The 19,754-nt window shown below is 31.2% G+C and overlaps 3 protein-coding genes across 7 annotated transcripts in view; 2 read left to right on the top strand and 1 right to left on the bottom strand.

Annotated features, from left to right (window-relative positions):
* The window catches only part of LOC124491000 (uncharacterized), a 71,050-nt gene that overhangs the window by 48,729 nt on the left and 2,567 nt on the right, over positions 1–19,754 (bottom strand). For all 3 annotated transcript variants that reach the window (XM_075734551.1, XM_075734553.1, XM_075734552.1), the window contains 6 exons: positions 8,172–8,284; positions 8,073–8,106; positions 3,034–3,081; positions 2,835–2,978; positions 2,656–2,766; positions 2,520–2,597 (listed from right to left, as the gene is read on the bottom strand). In XM_075734551.1, the coding sequence (XP_075590666.1) occupies positions 2,520–2,597; positions 2,656–2,766; positions 2,835–2,978; positions 3,034–3,081; positions 8,073–8,106; positions 8,172–8,284 (528 nt within the window). The remainder of the gene's footprint in view (positions 1–2,519; positions 2,598–2,655; positions 2,767–2,834; positions 2,979–3,033; positions 3,082–8,072; positions 8,107–8,171; positions 8,285–19,754) is intronic.
* Positions 10,371–12,863, top strand: LOC124491001 (uncharacterized). 3 transcript variants are annotated; one of them, XM_047053590.2, is made up of 2 exons: positions 10,371–10,916; positions 10,974–12,863. In XM_047053590.2, exons 1-2 carry the CDS (start codon positions 10,457–10,459, stop codon positions 12,749–12,751), a joined length of 2,238 nt encoding a protein of 745 aa, XP_046909546.2. In that variant the 5' UTR covers positions 10,371–10,456; the 3' UTR covers positions 12,752–12,863. The 3 variants fall into 3 exon arrangements, with proteins under 3 accessions (XP_046909546.2, XP_046909545.2, XP_075590669.1); XM_075734554.1 differs by having other exon boundaries at positions 10,383–10,775; positions 11,037–12,863; XM_047053589.2 differs by having other exon boundaries at positions 10,376–12,863.
* Positions 13,297–14,430, top strand: LOC124491002 (uncharacterized). The gene has a single exon (XM_047053591.2). It carries the CDS (start codon positions 13,484–13,486, stop codon positions 14,345–14,347), a length of 864 nt encoding a protein of 287 aa, XP_046909547.2. The 5' UTR covers positions 13,297–13,483; the 3' UTR covers positions 14,348–14,430.

The following is a 19,754-nucleotide window of genomic DNA, read 5'->3' as shown; positions in this document are numbered from 1 at the left end:
ATATATGAACAAAAAAAAATCGACCAATGATTACACAATGATGACAATAAATGAATTGAATATGATGATGGCGAAATTCAATTTTTGAAAATGAATGCCAAAATGAATTCAGAAAGAAAAGGATGAGATGTACAAACACACGCAGACAGAAGAGAAGAGAAGAGAAAAAAATCAATTTTCACAACAAAAACACATACACAATGCCCAGGAATCCAGAATGGAAGAAAAAAATTGAAATTTAAAAAATAAACATCGACGACATGTAATTTAATAATGCATAAACCATCACAACAACGCACCATATCACATATCATTCAAAGATGACAATAACAAAGAATCATAAATTTTGAAACCAAAAATATAGAAAAAATAACAACAACAAAATGCCACATAAAAACACAAGATGATGTAACAGTAGCAAAAAAAAAATTGGTGGATGAAAATCAATTTTTTTTGCCATTTGGTTATTATTGTATGCATGGAATGTTATGGAAAAGAAAAACGTGAATTTAGTTTGAGTTTTGTTTTGTACGATTTATGTCGAGAGGGCGATATTTTAGATATATTGACAACAGTCATGAGCAGAAGGGGTTTCACAATAAAAAAAATGATGAATGATGAATCGATTTGGAAAGGTTTGGAAAGCAAAGTGTATCAAATATCCAAAGAATTTAAAGTTTTTTTTCAAAAATTTTAAACCAAAAAAAAAGACACACAGCACACAAGATTTTTTTTTCAAATCGATTGTTGTTATTGGAGGAATGATTTGAATTTTAAACAAAAATTTTCGAATCAATTTTGAGACAAATTTATTTTTTTGTTTGTTTGTTTTACACAATGAATAGATTCACAATCACACACGAAATCAATATGAAAGATGAAAAATGATCAGGTGCATTTGCATGGCAATGATCAATAATGATGGTCGGTCGGTTGGTTGGTTGGTTGGTTGGTGTTGATGAAAAATGATTAATTAAAATCACACACAGACAAACAGTGGTAGTAAGAATTATTCAGCGACGAATGGAAAAAAAATGAATTAATCATTCAAAACAAACACCATTTGATAGTGATGATGATGATGATGATAATAATTCAAGTTTTATATATGGGCGTACATCAGTTGGCAAATTAGATTCAATGAACCGAAGTATTTTTTCGAGAGTAGATTATTATTATTATTAGTTGTTCCACCACCACAACAACAACAACAATTGGTTGAAGCGAAAAAAGCAAAGTTTATTTTTTTCATTTTATTTTTGTTGTTGTTGTCGTTGGCCAACCGATTAGTTAGTTAGTTGTTTGGTTTTGTTTTGATAAGTTGATGTTTGGTTCATGGCCCATTCACATTCATAGTATTAGCATCAAATTCACAATTATGATGAAATACGCCCACATGTACAAAAAAAATCGATCCATATAACATGGATGAAAATTCCACACACACACACACACACACAAACACAAATAAAGCAAAAACCAGCCGAAATGATGATAAATCGTTATAATCGACCAAAATAAAGAACCAAAGATATGTTGTGCACGAACCGAATAAGTGAGAAGGAAATTTTTTTTTATCATCATCATCATCCATTGCCATGGTCGTGAGTTTTTCATTATTAGAAGAAGAGAAAAAAAGTTGGACAAAGTTTTTTTTTGTCGGAACCATAATAGTTTTGGTTGAAATCGTTTTATCATTATTCCCGACGCCCGACAATGATGATGATGAAGGAACATGAGAGTCATATATACGAGAATTAGAATTCATAGTGGGTTGATTATTATTATTATGGTCATGATGATGATGATTATTATGATTGTGAATATTAAAATTAACCAGCCCAACAAAAAAATGAAAACGACGGCCATAATGAAAGAAATTGAATATTTCAAAAACAAAACAGAAAAAAATTATGAAATTCCCAAAAAAAACCGCATAAGGCATGCCGACAATGAACATGAATGATGTTTTCAGTTGTTTTTTTTTCGTTGTAGTATTAGTAGTAATAGTAGATGGTTGATGAAATTTGATTATTTTCGTCATTGTTGTTGTTGTTTTTGTTGTTGTTGTTGTTCAAATCCATTCGAAACAGGAAAACAAGTATAACATGGCCAAATTGTAATGATAATCGAATATTTAATCGATTTTTTCGTTCATCATTAATGATGATTGTTTGAAAAAAGGTTCCGTTATTTTATTTATCATGCGAGTTTGAAATAGATTCCACAATGACGAAAAAGAATAAGAAAAACACAAACAAAAGTATATTAGAAATTGATGAAAAAAAATTCGAAACGAAAAAAAGGGATAAAAGAAAACAAGAAAAATAAAGACTTTTCTGGTATGAAAAATGAAGCCCGAGAAAGAAATTGAATTTTGATTTATCTTCTATATGGGGAATTTAAATTCAATTTTTTTCTGGCTTTTTCTTTTTCTTGGGAAATAATCACATCACAATATAGAAGATAATAATAGAAACAGAAGTGGGAAAAATAGAAAACTTGAACCAAAAACATACCGTCTCGATCATCGAATTCAAAAGAATCATCAATGATGGCGAAATCTCGCCACCAGATTAATGATGGTCGTGGTTTTCCTTCACAAGCAATAAAATGAATTTCGCATGAATAAATATCTTATATTCAAGCACTTACCACCTTTTGTGAGACAAGTCAATGCAAGTTCATCACCTTCATTGTATGGGCCAACCAAACCGCTTAGATAGTTGCCATCTTGATCGGTAATTTTTGGCACTTGTGGTGGAACTATAATTGAATTATTTTGAAAAATTTTTGAAATTTTCATTTGGAATAATGATGATGAAGATACTGACCAATCACTTTCAATGAAATCACTGTATTAATTGTACGAGCTTTACGAAAATCAACACGACAACGATAATCACCTTCATCGGATGCAGCGACCGGATCGATTGAAAGATGTGCTGGTCTACCATGTACATTGAAATAGGCTCGACCTGCATGAGAAAAAACAAATTTTGTTAAAAAAAATCATCGACTGACTAAACTTACCTCTCAGATTTGATGCTGAAACTTGAACTGCACCTGGATCCAATTGATCTGCATATGAAATTCCCAGAAAATAAGATAAAAGAGAGAGAGAGAGAGAGAAAAGAAAGGGAATGAAAATCAAAACTATTGGCAATGTCTAAAGGAAAAATGAATGCAAGTGACATTTTTCGAATATTGATGTTATGTGTTTGGCGCACAGAGAGATGATTATTATATTACAACATATGACAACGAGATCATATTACCCGCTATCGGGAATGGTATTTTTTTTCCTGAAAGAGAAAATTATAATTTATGGTTTTACCGTTTCTCTCTCTTTGTGTGTAACGGGATTCATATGCGGCACGCGACATACATGTGTCACAGGTCAATGTTTTTCTATGTGAAGTCAAACATATTTTGCGAAAAAAAATACCACCAACTACAATATTAAGTTTAGAGATGATTATTTTTTTTTTCATTTCAAGCTCACACATAACTTAGGTAATGTTCGTGTATCATAATTTTCTTGTTCAAACAACCGATCAACCATGAATCAAGTTCAGTGTGCAAAAACAAGAAAAAAATTGTACATCCAAACGAAAAAAGTATGATGATGAATTTTTAGAGTTGTGTTTTTTTTCATGTCCAATAGAAAAAAAAACAAATTAATTTTCCAATCAGACAGGGGAACCATTTTTTTTGATTTCATCGAATTTGTAGTGAAAAAACCGACGCCCATGTTATATGAATGAAATGAAATGAATTCTGATACTACACACATGTATAGTAATTTATCTATCCGAAATCTTTTAGCAACCAGATAGATCAAATTGCAAAAACAAAACCGGCAAAATTGGAAAAATATACCGATAAGCGAAAAAAACTCGTAACTTAGTCAACTGAAAAAAATTGATTCAAAAGTCAAAATTGTAATGAATGTTGAAAACGTAATTCATAATTCATAGTGCATCGAATTGTGTGTGTGTGTGTGTGTGTGTGATCATAAAATAGAAAACATCTTTTTGATGACCAAATATTTCATCAGAGAACTTTCATTTTTTTCCTCTCAATCATATAAAACACTGAAATCAACGAATTGAATCGAATGTCTAGTCACACAAAAAACGATGACCTCATTCTCATTCATTATTATTCGATCAAAAACAAAAAAAAAATTCATTGCAAACATTTATGAAACGAAACGAAACGAAACGAAAAGAAGAAGAAAGAGAATAAATAAAAAAGAAAAAAGTCAAGTGCCGAAAATTGATTATTATTATTATCATAAGAACAATTGTCGAATTTTCGTTGATTGGTGATGATGATGATGATGAGAAAAATTGAATTTCGATTCCATATTTTTTTCCTGCCAAAATAATTCCTGGAACCTTCGGGTGAAACATTTGAACGTTATAGGAATTGATCTCATTTTTTACTGCTTAACTGATCCATGAATGATTTTATTCGTATCGGTATAGTGCATGTTTTAATATAGCGACTATTTTCATTTATTCATTTTTTCCATTTCATCTTTTATACAAACACCGCACACACACACACACACACACGCACATAAATTTATAAGAGAAATCTAATTAAGAGATCTTGCTAAAGCTTACAGACAATTTTCTCTAGAGCTGAAATAGATCGTGGAATTAAAGACTAGGTGGTTGTACTGTGGCTTGGATGTTGTGAAACAGAAAATTTCGCCAACATTTGAACCAATGATTCATTCATTCATTTTATTCCACATTCGGAAATTATTTGTCTACTAGTAAATAAATCGTTCGTTTTCACCGACAGACACACGAAAAGATTGTTGAACCATTTTTTCATTATATGAACTTGCCACTTTGTGTATCTCTTTGTGTATACGTGCAAAGTAAATAAACAAACAACAGGATCAAAGAATGAAATTCAGAATTCATTTTTTCTGGTTCATATAAATTATATGTGTGTTCAATGTCACTATTCGATCAATGAAGGCAAAGGACATTTTTTGTTTTTAGTCAAAAAAATAATCATCATCATTATGATTTGGATCATGGAAAAAAAATTCATTCCTACACACACTGACTCACCAACAGAGGCAAAAGAATGTTAATCTCATCATTAACATTTTTTCTGTGCTAGATAAATAAATGAATGAACAAAAAACAATAGTGGCTGCTATACAAATTTCTCTTTTCATTATTCAAGATTCGTTACAAAACAGCTAAATTCAATGATGATGATTTTATATATACCATTATATATGTTGCGAGAGGAAAAAATGTTGCCAATGACTTTGCTTTCCTTTTTTAGGAAAATTTCTCAGCTAACAAAAAAATTTTAACCGTTGTAAAACGGTAGTGAGTTTTCCAATAAAAAAAAAATTTTGGCCAAATGATTGAAACAGGAATTTTAGATCATGTTTTTTTCCACAAAAGACATTAATGCACAGTGAAAAAAAAATTAAAACTCTTTTCTCTGAATGTGAGCAAAGAAGCATTCAACGAAGACCTTTTCATTTTCAAAAAAAATTCTTCTTTTTATTCTTACATCAAAGTTAAAATTGAATGTTTTTTGGGGTTCCACCAACTCGTTGTACGCAACAACACAACACACCTAGTTCATGAAATTTGTTTATGATGATGATCGTCATCATCATAATAGTAACCAAGAAAAAAGTATAAATTATTAATGCAATTTTGCAATTTTATTATCATGATAATAACATCTATTCCATGGGAATTTTTCTCACTCATTCACGAATGAACTTTCACACATATATGTGGACAGAATACATTAGATACATTAAGATCCAATTCCAATGTCTAGAGTCTAGAATCTAGATGTTCATGTTTAAACTTGAATTTGATCATCTAGTAGTATGATTTCTGTGAACAGTGTTATCATCATTACATGGAAATGATGATTTGTTATTGAATGAATTAATTTAAATTTTTCAAGTCAAAAGTAGTCAGATTATGATTTTGATTTTTATGGTTATTGTTTACAGACAATTCTAGTAATCCATTATCGTCATTTTTATTGATGACCTTCTTCCACCTCCTTCGCGAAAAAAAGAAAGAAAAACATCAAACAAACAAGCTCAACAGTCTTTGAATCTACTGCTATCTTATGATAATGATGATGAAAGAATCATATCGTTGTGGAAACCTCGTGATTGTTTCCAAGAACGATCCATTTCACGATAATGTAATTGTAAATAAACCAGAATAACATTTAAGTCTGGGTTTCATCATCATCATCATCATAAACAAAACACATATTTTTGTTTTGCTTATCATCATCATCAACAAGAACAACTATAGCAACCAACCGATCGACCATTTGGGATTTCGATATTCTTGTTATTGATGCCAACAACAATTTCTTTCCTAAGATTCGGTTTTTTTTGTAAGTCACGATAAAGATGAAATGAGAGAATTTTGCAAAGCAAATGACAACATGAACAACAATGAGAAAAATTCTATGAAACAGAAAGAAAATGAAAACAGAAAATAGAAAATAGAAAATACTTTGCATAATAATGACTTGTGTCGTTGACTGTACTACGACCGATGACAACACCAGCAGCAACAAACACAATGACGATCATCATCATCATCATAGAAATTGAATCACCGGTATACAATTTCATTATCGGTTGGTTGTCAAGACAAAATGAAATGAAAAACAAAAAAGGAATTTTCTTTCTCCATTTATTCATCATCATCTTTATCATTGATATGATATGATGCATGCAAATCATGCATCATCATCCTATCATGTAAATTCATGTTTTTAGATAGGTTAAAAATGACTGAGATTTAAATCTTGCCAGTGATCTGTCTTGACCGTCATTCTTACACTTGAATCAAAAACATTTTGAACAAAAAAAAAAATTCAATTTTTAACCAGACATCAATTTTGCCCATCATAAATGATGATGATGAAAAATTCAGTTCTTCTTTTATTCTTGCCAATTTCCGTTGATCAAGCTGAACAGTTGGGAAAAAGTATTTGAATCCATAATTTTAAATCAAGTTTGGCTACTAGGTCTATATGAATAAAATTTTTTTCGATATTTCAATTTTTTTTCACCGAGAACTTGTAATAATGATGAACTGCATTGTGTATGTGAATGTGTTTGTATGCCTGAGGCCTATTGATTGAAAGATTTGATTCCATTTCGAATTGTAATTTGAATACTCTTTCACTGAAGTATATGATATGAGATGATATTATTAATGATGATGATATGTCATCATCATCATCAATTTTTTAGAAAAATAAAAAATATCTTAAAAATCAAATTGAATGAAAGGAATGTTGAGAATTCAGAAAAATTACACACGCAAACAAGCAACATTGCAATTCTTCTCATTATCATCCTATGGATCGATTAAATCAACGTGAATAAAAAAGGATCCAGCAAAAATGAAGCATTAGCTTAGCTTATTCACATTGGATGTATTAGACATAATACAAACAATATTGCTATGCAAACAATGAGAAAAGAAGAAAAGAAAAAATTTGAATAGCAAAATTGAGCTTCATTAAACAATTTGTTAGCTTTTACCATATCCAATCAAATCATATCCTGTGTCTACTGAATGAATGGTACTTAGCTTAGATGCCAATCTTCTATCTATCTATCTATTAATATCTAGGTTGCTATGAAATGTTAAGCCAATTAGCCTATTCAACAACCAGAAGTGAAGAAAAGAGAAAATTTATGCAGATCAGAGAGATCGTTACAAAGATTGGATCCTTATCTTTCCCATCATCATTGTGAAAATTGTCGTAAAGGAAAGTCATTTGCTGTATTGAGAATATTTCATGTGGCCCTACAAATTCTTTAAATGTGCTCAAATAGAAAGGTATATAAAGTTGATTGTGCGTTCATGTTTTGTTTAGATTTGCATAATCGGATACCATTTTTTTTCTGAAGTGGTAGGAATCATTATCATGTTGATGCATGAATCTAATTTAGTTTAGTTTAGTTGTTGCAACCATTTGTAACATTGTTTATTTCAAAAGGTAGAAAAAAAAATTCCATTTAAACTTACTTTTTCGACCATCCAATGTTAGTATTGGTGCCAGCTACAAAACAAAATTCAGAATTAATAATCACCATTATAAAACACCAAACACAACACAACACTTACCTCATCATCTTTATACCAAAGAACTAGAACAATTTGATCATCCGATGATGGTGGCTGTATATCACAGGGTAGTTGAACTTTATCATTGATCAAAACAGTATATACGAATGTAGCTATGGTTGAAAAAATAGAGTGAAAAAATTAAAAAAAAAATTTTTTTGTTGCTGGAAAAAATCAAGAAATTTAAAATTTCAACATTAAAAGTCGGAAATTTTGATCAAAATTAATGAATTTTCTATTTTTTCATTTCATTTCATTTTTTGTTTCACAAACTTTAACGAAATGAATGTTTAGAAAATGAAAAGAGAAAAAAAAGAAAAAAATCAAATTTTTGGAAAAATGGTTTGAATTTAGTTGACATAATTTACTCTACACACACACACATCGAACCGGGAATCAGAAACAGAAAAAAAAGTATGACAGTTGTTGTAGACACACACACACAATTCATTTATTCTTTTCATCCATTTTTTTACGAATGAAACGGGAAAAAACCCGATTCTTATATTGTAGAATTTTCTGTAAATCACTACTACCATCAAAAAACGAATTTTTTTTTTTAATTCTGACAAGTAGAATATCTTTCATTTGCGAATCAAAATTTTTTGCATACAAAGAGATGAAGAATCGTCATATTTTTTTCTCCCTTGTGATTCAAAAAAAGAAAAAAAATTTTTGACATTGAAACTCATCGACAACGAGCATACACAGCCACATTAGAAATGTATGAGGTATGTGAATAAATACCACATTAATAGAATCAAGTTATCATTTTTACATGGTTTGTTGTTTTCGTAGAAAAAATAAAACAAAACATTTACAGTAATCGATTTCATGTGTGTGTGTGTGTGTGTGTGTGTAATCAGATCCCAAATAATAGCCAACATTAATCAACGAAATGAAGTGAAACAAAAAAAAAAAAATCTCCCGGAATGTTTGGATTAGTTGATGAGAACGATGATGACATTCACGTCAAATGAACAACACACGAAAGTCAACCAACCAAAACCAATGTCTCCATATCAATGTGAATGTTAATGTCTTCTATGTTTCATTTTTTGTTGTTGATCGTGGATAGCCCAAGATTATCATCATACAAAATTATACATTGATAATAATAACATTTTCTTCTTCATGTCATAAACAGAGAAAATCTACGTCAACCACTAAACCACTAAAGAGTGACCATAAAAATATGTATCCAATTCGATATATCCATGTTTACCATACACAAAAGATTCATATCAATATTCAAGTCAACGACGCCGAATACAGTACATATGAAATGCAAGAAAAAACCCAAGACTAGATTCTGAAACTAGATCATCATCATCATCACAATATCAAGTGGGTGAATGAATAATAACGATACTAATATGGCAGAAATTTCATATTACTACGACGACAAATGCAAAATCCATGTCGAAAAATTTATCATACACAACCCATATTGCTACTACAGCAACAACAAATGTAAATATTATACATGATGATCTGGTCAGAATTTTTTACTTCCCAATCTTTTTTTTTCTTTTGTAAATGATTTCAATTCAATTGCAAGAGTCATAATCATAACAAGAGTTTTTTTTGTATCAGTCATTGACGACACAATTCCAATCACAATCATCATAATGAATGAATAATGCGGGAATTCCATAATAAACAAAAAAAATCTTTCTTTCTAACTTATTGTGTAAAGTTTATCGGCCCGAACCAGAAAAAAAAATTTGTATTTATCATCAAAATCAATTTTAAATCAGAAAATTTGTTGTTTCTTTATGCTGTCCAAAACTCCTATTCATTATTCATCAGACCGTGTGACAATCGGAAAGAACAAAAAAATGCAATTAAACTATTGGTGGTGATGTTAAAATGTCCAAGTAGTCATCGTTTTCACGAATGATGATTGCATGATTTTCTGTCGTCATTATTATTATTATTATTATTGTTGGTTTTCATCATAAATAAGTTGATGTCGTTTAAATTACCATAAATCTAATCATAAAGTGTAGATCTCACTCAATATATTGCCTTGATTTATAGAAATTCTAAAGAAAAATCATTGAAAACTGAAGGCAAACACACATGTATAAACATTATAGCGATATGAATTTGATTTGTGATTAGATTGATTATCAAAAAAAAAATCACGAGCTTTTTTCAATGCGTTTATTTTGGCTGAATCATATATATCCGATCGAAATTGAAATGGTTAGATTCACTTGTCGATCGTTTGTTGTTGTCATCATCGACGACAGAAAAATAAAATAAGAAAAAAACTTGTGATGTTTTCGAAAAAATTTGGTTGCCTTTTGGCAATCGTTTTCATTGTCGTTGGCAATGTCTATGCCCTACTAGAAGTACCAGTGCCAGTTTTTGGTCAATCAAATCTTCAACCACCAGAACCAGGTCAAAGAAATTTCAATGGACAATCAAATCCTCCAGAACCTGGACGAAGAAATTTCAATGGAGGAAACAATTACGGTTCACCGAGTACTGATGTCGTTCTACCGCCGAATCAATATCGAAAACCTGATGTAGGTTCACCAAGAACTGATGTAGTTTTGCCCAATCAAGGAACTTCATTTGTGGACAGTATGCAAGGTGATGATCCAGTCGCTTTAGCACAGAGCAGTTTCCAACCTCCTGAACCTGGAAGAAGAAATTTCAATGGAGGAAACAATTACGGTTCACCGAGTACTGATGTCGTTCTACCGCCGAATCAATATCGAAAACCTGATTTAGGTTCACCAAGAACTGATGTCGTTCTACCATCGAATCAATATCGAAAACCTGATTTAGGTTCACCAAGAACTGATGTAGTTTTGCCAAATCAAGGAACTTCATTTCTGGACAGCATGCAAGGTGATGATCCAGTCGTTTTAGCACAGAGCAGTTTCCAACCTCCTGAACCTGGTCAACGATATTTCAGTGGTGGAAATAATTATGGCTCACCAAGAACAGATATAGTAGTACCATCAAACGATCAGTATCGTAGACCGGATCTTAATTCGCCTAGAACAGATATAGTAGTCCCATCAAACGATCAATATCGAAGGCCAGATTTGAATTCACCAAGAAATGATTATGTTGTACCATCGAATGATCAATACCGGAGACCGGATTTGAATTCGCCTAGAACGGATATAGTAGTCCCATCAAACGATCAGTATCGTAGACCGGATCTTAATTCGCCTAGAACAGATATAGTACTCCCATCAAACGATCAATATCGAAGGCCAGACTTGAATTCACCAAGAAATGATTATGTTGTACCATCGAATGATCAATACCGGAGGCCGGATTTGAATTCACCAAGAAATGATTATGTCGTACCATCGAATGATCAGTATCGTAGACCAGATTTGAATTCACCGAGAACAGATGGTATTTTACCTCCAAACAATCAATATCGACGACCGGAATTAGGTTCTCCTCGTACAGACGTAGTTGTACCGTCTAACCAATATAACCGTAGAGCTAGAAGCCCTGTATTAGATATGATGCAAGGCGATGATCCAAACCCTATCGAACCAGGACAAAGCAATTATTATCGTCAAGGAGATTTCTCAAAACCACTCGAACCAGGACAGCCTAGTTTACGCCCATATGGACAAAGCAATGTGATCGATGGCGTTGTAGTAGTACCGCCTGCCCCAAATAATCAAAACAATCCTTTCAACACACCAAGGACCGATCGAGTTATACCACCCAACTATGATCCTAACTATGACAGACCATTCGATTCACCTTCCACGAATCCTATTCTTCCACCAAACAATCCACGACCATTCGACTCACCTTCCACGAATCCTATTCTTCCACCAAACAAACCACGACCATTCGATTCACCTTCGACCGATCCGATTCGAGTTGTGTCATATCCGGGTGGATTAAATAGTCCATCTACCGATGTTGTCGTACCATCGTTATACCCAACAAATGGTCCATCAAATCCGCCTGAACCAGGACGAACAAATTATTTTGATCATAATAGACCACATTGGTCATGTGATATGACACGTGAAGATCAATGTCGATTAGAGAATCGAGCAAATTTTGTTCAATTCAAACGTGGAATTGCTTTCAACAGTCCAGCATTGGTTTTAGATGTAACCGAAGCCATTCGTACGCGACAATCATTGCCACGATTAAATCCAGTTAAATCATATAATGCCGGTCGTTTAGTTACAAGAGATTATTTCCCAGCAAATAATCGTGTGGCTTGTCTACATTTCAGTTATGCTTGGTCCGGAAATGAAGACAAACGAATGCATCTGATACAACGTAATCGTGAGGATAAATGCATTTTCTCAGCACATACGGGCAGTATCAATGATCGTAATGGTGAATGGCGTGATGTTGAATTACAATTGGATCTAAGTCAAGGAGATTCGGCATTTTTGATTGAATTTTCATTCGACATACCGAACAGAGAAAATCGATATCGACGACAAACACGAATATATCCAATTGATCGTATCAATGGTGGTGATTCAATTATCGCTGTACGTGATTTCAAAATTGGTTACGGTTATTGTCGAAATAATCAAGCATTTGAATGTGATCTTCCGGTTTAATAACAATGTGAAATCTTTAATATGGATTCATATTAATCAATATGAAAATTAATCAAATTCAAAATTACTAATTTCAATCGGTAATAAAAATAAAACAAAACAAGATGAAAAATTTTTTTTGCAAAAAATCTCTTTTCCGAATAATTCGAAATCTATCCTTGAATGAAAGATAAAATAAACTTATCGAGATTTGATAAATGGACAAATTGTAAGCATTCATAAAGAGAATTATTATATAAACATGAGAAAATGGACTACATAGATATCGTTCATAAATATATCTCGAAATTTAACCTCTGAATGACATTTTCGCTTTGCAATGATTAAATGATCATCAGCATTCCCATCATAATCAAAGAAAAAAATATTGCAAATGTTGATATCGAAAATCCATGATCAAAAACAATCAATCAATCAATCATTCAATCACTTTACTACACATATGTACAAAATCAGAGTGTTGATTTGATAATTTCTTTTTTTTCCAATTGCACGATTGATATATATGTGTGTGTGTGTGTGTGGGAGACAAATTTTTAAATATGAAAAAAAGTCATAGTCATAGTTTTTCGGTATTGCCAAAAAAAACAAAAAACAAAAAAAAATTTCTCATCATCATCATCGTCAACATTATGATCATCATCGATCATTGGAAACATCACACTAGCTGCCGTTGACAAACAAAACAAAACTATAGTCGAGACGGAGAAAAAATCAAATCAAATCACAAAAATGACAAACGTAAGCCCAAGATTGGTGCTTTCAACATTGGCCATTAGTTTATTTTTGGCTTTATTATTACCAACAATATCGTTGGGTCAACGTCCCAATCCTCGTAAAGTGTTTGGTCCACCTCCTGGAACTGATAGCCAAGAACCAAGGCCAATAATCATAACACCATCACCGTCTCCTCTACCAGTTATCATAACACCACGACCACCGATTCCAGTTCCACCTTTTATACCGCCTGGAAGGCCATCTCATTCTGAGCATCCATTCAAAGTAACAAATGTATGGCGTTCACCATTGAATTTAATTTGGAATTGCAAACTCAATCGACAGCCATGTGATTTGAAGAATGGTATTAATTTCATACCATTCGAGACCGATAACAGATCTGGAAAAGAAACGATTGTTGCAGATCTATCAAAAGCTACCCAAATATTTGATGGTCGTATGCCACAAACCAATCCGAAATTGTCATTCAAAGCATCTCGTTTGTGGACGAAAAATTATTTTCCGGCAACATATCGTAATGCTTGCTTATATCTTAGTTATTCAATGAGTGGCCAATATCGGAAACAAATGTATGTTATGCAACGAAACGAAGAGGATGTTTGTGTTTATTCGGCCGAACATGGTGGAATACAATTCCCTAATCCAATTACAAGATGGATCGATGCTCAAATCCAATTGGATCTTCGATATGGTGATGCACGTTTTGTTTTAGATTTTGAATATGATTTACCATCAAATGTCGTTAACTATCAAGAAACTGGCATGGTTGATATTCGAAATTTTAGCATCGCATATGGTAATTGTCTACGTAATGATGGCAATGAATGTGATTCATTACAAGATATTAATCAACCTTGATCATTATTTCTTCGGATTATTTCTTTTAACACTTTTTTATGTGTAAAATTAGAAAAAACAAATAAAATTGTATTGATTAAAAATGTAAATTTCATTTTCGTTTGAGTGACGAAATAATCTCATTGCTTCTCAGATAACTAATTGTTTTCGTTTAAGTTGGATCGATAATAGCAGCAAGCTCAAAAAAACAAACAAACAAAACACCCACACATTGATTAGATGAAATAATAATATTTGTAATTTTTCGGTTTACTTTGCGGTTTTCATGTATCTTCACTTTCAACATTGTTATTATTATAAAAGTCTGTCATTTTTTGCCAGTTTTGTAGAAATCCTAATTACGGATTCCTGGAATACACACACACCCAGCAAACATGGATATGAACCTAAATAACGATGATAATAATCTACATACAGATTCGTTATTCTAAACAAAACATTAGAAAAAATCACAATTCTTCCGTAAATGTCATATATCTTAATTGACAAACGGAAATCCTCATTTCACGTATGCTAATTTTTTTTGAAACCAAAATATATGGTGCAAAAAAAACCAAATGTCAATATAAATGAAAAAAATATGATAAACTTTACTCTTGTTGTTGGTTTTTTTATTGTTATTTTTTTCTGGTTCTAACCAGAAATCCACATATATGGATCCTGTAAACCTGAACCTGATATGGAAAAAAAACTGAGATTTATTATCAACAGTGACAATGACAATGGAAGCAACATTTATCCATTCATGCACACACACACAAACAAACACTGGAACAAAAAAAATCAAAAGTCAAAAAATCGGTGAAAAAAAATATCATTTGGATCATCAATCGAATATTGGTGCCTTCACAATCAATATATAAGCAGCAGCAGCAGTAACAATAATAATAATCGAATCTGTATACACAACATTCGATTTTTTCACTTTGTTTTTTTTTTGGTGTGGTACCCGAAAATAATCGATGGAAAAAAGTCGTCATTCACTTTTTTCTATATCCCAGAAAACAGAGATATTCAACACTGGGCGTCATTCATGTGAATGGATGGATTTTCTCTATTTTTGATCAAAAATAAAAACAAACGAAAAATTCAATTATCGAATTAACCCAAAAAAGACACGACAAAGAATGTATGAATTTATTCAAGTGCACCTCTTTCATTTTATTTTTCAATCATCATTATCATCATTGATAAAGGGATAGAAAATGGCGTATTTATATGATTGTAATGCATTTAATTGAACGTAATTTGTTATTCGCAGCTGGCAGATAAATTTTTGATGAAATGATGAAAAAAAACAAACAGAACAGAATTTCGAAAAAAAATATGAAAACGTACGAATTTCAATGAGATTTTTCTGTCATGTGGTGGTGATGAAAAATGAAAAATAAAGAAACGTTGCTTTGTCGACAGCAAAACAAAAACAAATTTTGTCCAAATTCCGGTATGGATGACATACACATGAATTGATTTTTTCCCATTACTTTGTGTGTGTGTATGAGTAGAATTTATCCAAAAAATTCATCATATAAAAAAAACATACGCCTGTGATCAACAAACTTTTTTTTTTATTTCACTTTAACTTTTTTTTATTTATTTGGATGAAAATAAAATAATTTCAACGAATGAATGAATGAATGACTGAATAAATGAATAAAGACAAGTCCGGATATATATAAAAAAAGTGGGATGAATTTCAAGTACAACTCTAGATAGGATTTTATTTCTAGAAGAAAAAAAGAAAATCATTCGACCATTAAGGATATTGTATGTGTGCATGCATGTTTGTGTGTGTTTGAACAAATTTTCTTCTTCTTTTCTTTTATATATCCAGCTTTCACATGGTAAACATGACCGGCACATGAACCAGAAGTCAAAAAAAGAGATATATCCATTGAATTGGCTTAAATGAAGATGATGGAGAAATGGAATCATAAACTATGAGAGAGAAACAAAAAACCGGTCTTAACCAACAAAAAATGAATGAATGAATAAGACGGATAGATTTTGTCATTTTGTCCTTTTGTTTTTTTTGTGCGTGTGTTTGTGTGAATGCAAACAAAATTTGTCATATAAAATAACATTTGACTACTTGAATGAACGGTTTTTTTTTTAAAGAAAACCAGTCAGCCAAGTGGTTAATTAATGCTGTTGCAGTTGAAAATAATGCAAACAACATGGCAATATCAACCAATAGGTTTGCTTTTTCGAATCTTTGGATTCAGTGCATTTCATTGAAATTCGTTAAGAATCAAGAAAATTGAAAGTGGGAAAAAAAACTTGAAATTTGAATAAAATTCGGATCAAATTCATTGGAAACGAGAAAGGAGGAGAATATGACTGGAAGAAATTTCTTGTTTGCATTATCGAGAGAAAATTACTTGCATGAATGAGGATTTCTTTTCTTTTTATTTTTTCCCATTTATTTATTTTCATTCAAATTCACAATTGAATTTGTATTTGTGAGATGTGATGACAAAATACACGATACATGACGGCAAGAAAAGAAATCGATTTCTAATTTTTCAACCCACATCATACTTTGTACAAACCAAACAAAAAAGCTATGTAGACAATGGCAAGAGCAAGAAAGGGAAAATTGTCATACAAAATCATTCAGACCAATTCTTTCTCTACAACGAAAAAAGAAAAATGAACAAAAATTTGATGATGAAACCATGGGGTTTGTTACTGAATAATAATGGTGATAACTTTAAAATTGAAATTTTCAAATCAAAAGTCAAAGTCATTCATCGCATAAATGATGTTGATGACGTTTGGTAAAAAATCATACTCAGCTTGATCAATTGAAAAATAATTTGCGCATGGTAATGAATGTGATTACATTACATTATTATTATTTGTCAGCAAACAAACATCAATTTCAATGATGAGAATAATGAAAATCGCATGGAATTATGAAAATGGAAATCAAATGAGAAAAAACATATCACCAATATCATTTGGGAAAATATTTTGATATTGACTAAGAGAATTGAGAATGATGAAATTATGCATCGTGGAAATGAAAGTAAAATTCATTACATTAGTGTTTCAAAACAAGCCATTCTTAACAGAATTGACGTCGATGATGATGATGATGATGATGATGATGATGATTTCCAGACAAATCATCACTCATCAAATTGTCATTTTTGTTGTTGTTGTGAACGATAAATTCCAGAATATAAAAATGTTGAAACAAACAAACAAACTGAAATGTTGATCATCCCATATAGAACAAAAAAAACAAAACAAAACAATAGCATCATATAAAAGAAAGGAAGAAAAAAAATGTTGTGGTCAGCAATATGAACAACAACAAAGGCAAAAAACGGGATAAGATTGAAAATCATATTTTATATTGCTTGCTTGCTTTTTTGCTCTTCTCCACCAGTGATGATCACATAATCATGTTTGGTAACAAGAATTTTTTGTTTCGCTCTCACATTTTATATTCTCTCGGATAATTCATGAGAACGTGTCTTAATAATTTTCGCTCCATGGGTGAAAAAAATCAAATGGTCATGATTTTTGATATTTTCACTGGAAAAAAACCTCCAACACTAGCAAAAAAATAAAAAAAAACAAATGTCATCATTAGTTTTCAGTGAGAACAACAAACATTCACTATCAGAAAGAGACATGACACACCATCGGGTGATTCGGGGCTATTCAATTGTTCGCGGTGAATCACGGCATCATTTCCATAATCATCATCATTATCATTGGGGAATTGGAACAAAAAATGTAATCGAAGGTATTGATTTTTCTTTTCTTCTTCAACTGATCAAGTTGTAATCAGAAGCTTGTGTGAATTTTCATGCGCAAAAGTAAACATAAACCAAAAAAGAGTAAAACACGATTCTGGCCATCAAATTCTTATCATTGTGAAACAAGAATCATCCTTGTTGCTGTTGTCATAATGAGAATCAAAGAAAATGAAACAAAAGAGAAGGAATCATTCATCATCAAATATATTTGATAACAACTTGATCTGATTTAATACAACAAATCGATATTCAATCAATAGATCGAATTTGCAATTGATTTCGATCGATTCATTGCTCATCATCAATTATCTATATATATAGGAAATAATCTAAAATGAAAAAAACTCATCTTAATATTTTCCAAGAAAAAAAGATGACAATGATGATGCTATGAACAAAGGTTTTGAATGAAAATTCAATTATCAACGCACATATGCACACACAAATATACAGTCAGTTCATCAAAGATAAATTTCAATCAAGAAAAAACAATCGAACTGGAATCTGTGAATCAATGGTTGATTGAAACGAAATATGACCAAAACGATTAATCGATTGATGGCGAGGGCAACACCCTTGATGGAATGTGAAAAAAACGACCAAAGAATTATTGGCTAAAGTTTACATTTTAACTTTCTTTCATATTTTGGAGACAGACAACACCAAAAAACTTGACAATTTATCAACCTGAATGGACAAGATTAATACATATATGAGATAGAAAAAACCCAATGAATTGACCATTAATGTCGCCTCGACAACATGATCATGAAAGTTAGGAGAAAAAATAAATTGCTAATTTGTTGTTATTGATTGGCGGAAATTCTTTCTTCGATTCATACGTACTACGATTAATAAACAGCAATATATATTGTGTACTGAAAAAAGAGAAAAAAAAGTGACAAGAATCTATGTTTATTGACCGGATGGAAAGAAAAAAAACCTGTGTATCTACAATGCAATACAATAACCAATAAAGACCATTAACATAATTGTATCGAACATATACATGTCGTATATATAGAGATGAGATAATTGTCTTTACAAAACAAACCATTTTATCCGTTTGGAAAAAAAGTGTTTCAAAGAAAAAAAAAACTTTCAGATTGTCAAACCAACAAACACACAAACACACACATAATTTGACATACAAAATGGATGAATTGGCTGTTTTTCCTCTTTTTATTTTATTATTACAGAATGAAAAGCAAGACAATACAAAACAAACAAAACAGAAAATGTTGAACCCAAAAAAGCATCAAAAAAAATTTGAATAAAACAAAATGTAGATTCTAAGCACGTAAATTTTCATTTCTATATTCATATCTACACTGTTTTCTCAATTGTTTCAAAACAACAGCACAGTTTTGGTCTAATGCGATTTTCTTGGAAGCAAAAAAAAAAAATAAAATAAAATAAAAATGAAAACAAAACGTTAAGATCAAGATCAACGTAATCATCACAAGAAATTTTTTATCATCTGATTGAGATGCATGTTTTTGGCTTTTTTCGCTTGATAATTGTTTTCCTTTGAAAAAAACGATAATTCCACTATTAGAAAAAGTTACGAAAAAGAATGCAATTCAAGATCTTTCGTTGGACACATGGAATTTGTGTGAGAAAAAAAAAATGGA

Source organism: Dermatophagoides farinae, chromosome 10 (assembly GCF_024713945.1).
Source record: "Dermatophagoides farinae isolate YC_2012a chromosome 10, ASM2471394v1, whole genome shotgun sequence".
NCBI lineage: Eukaryota > Metazoa > Arthropoda > Arachnida > Sarcoptiformes > Pyroglyphidae > Dermatophagoides > Dermatophagoides farinae.
The sequence above is the reverse complement of the archived record's forward strand: the minus strand, read 5'-3'. Positions and strand labels throughout refer to the sequence as shown.

Coding starts and splice junctions, on each gene's coding strand:
- LOC124491001 (XM_047053589.2), top strand. CDS start 10,457: ATGTTTTCGAAAAAATTTGGTTGCCTTTTGGCAATCGTTTTCATTGTC.
- LOC124491002 (XM_047053591.2), top strand. CDS start 13,484: ATGACAAACGTAAGCCCAAGATTGGTGCTTTCAACATTGGCCATTAGT.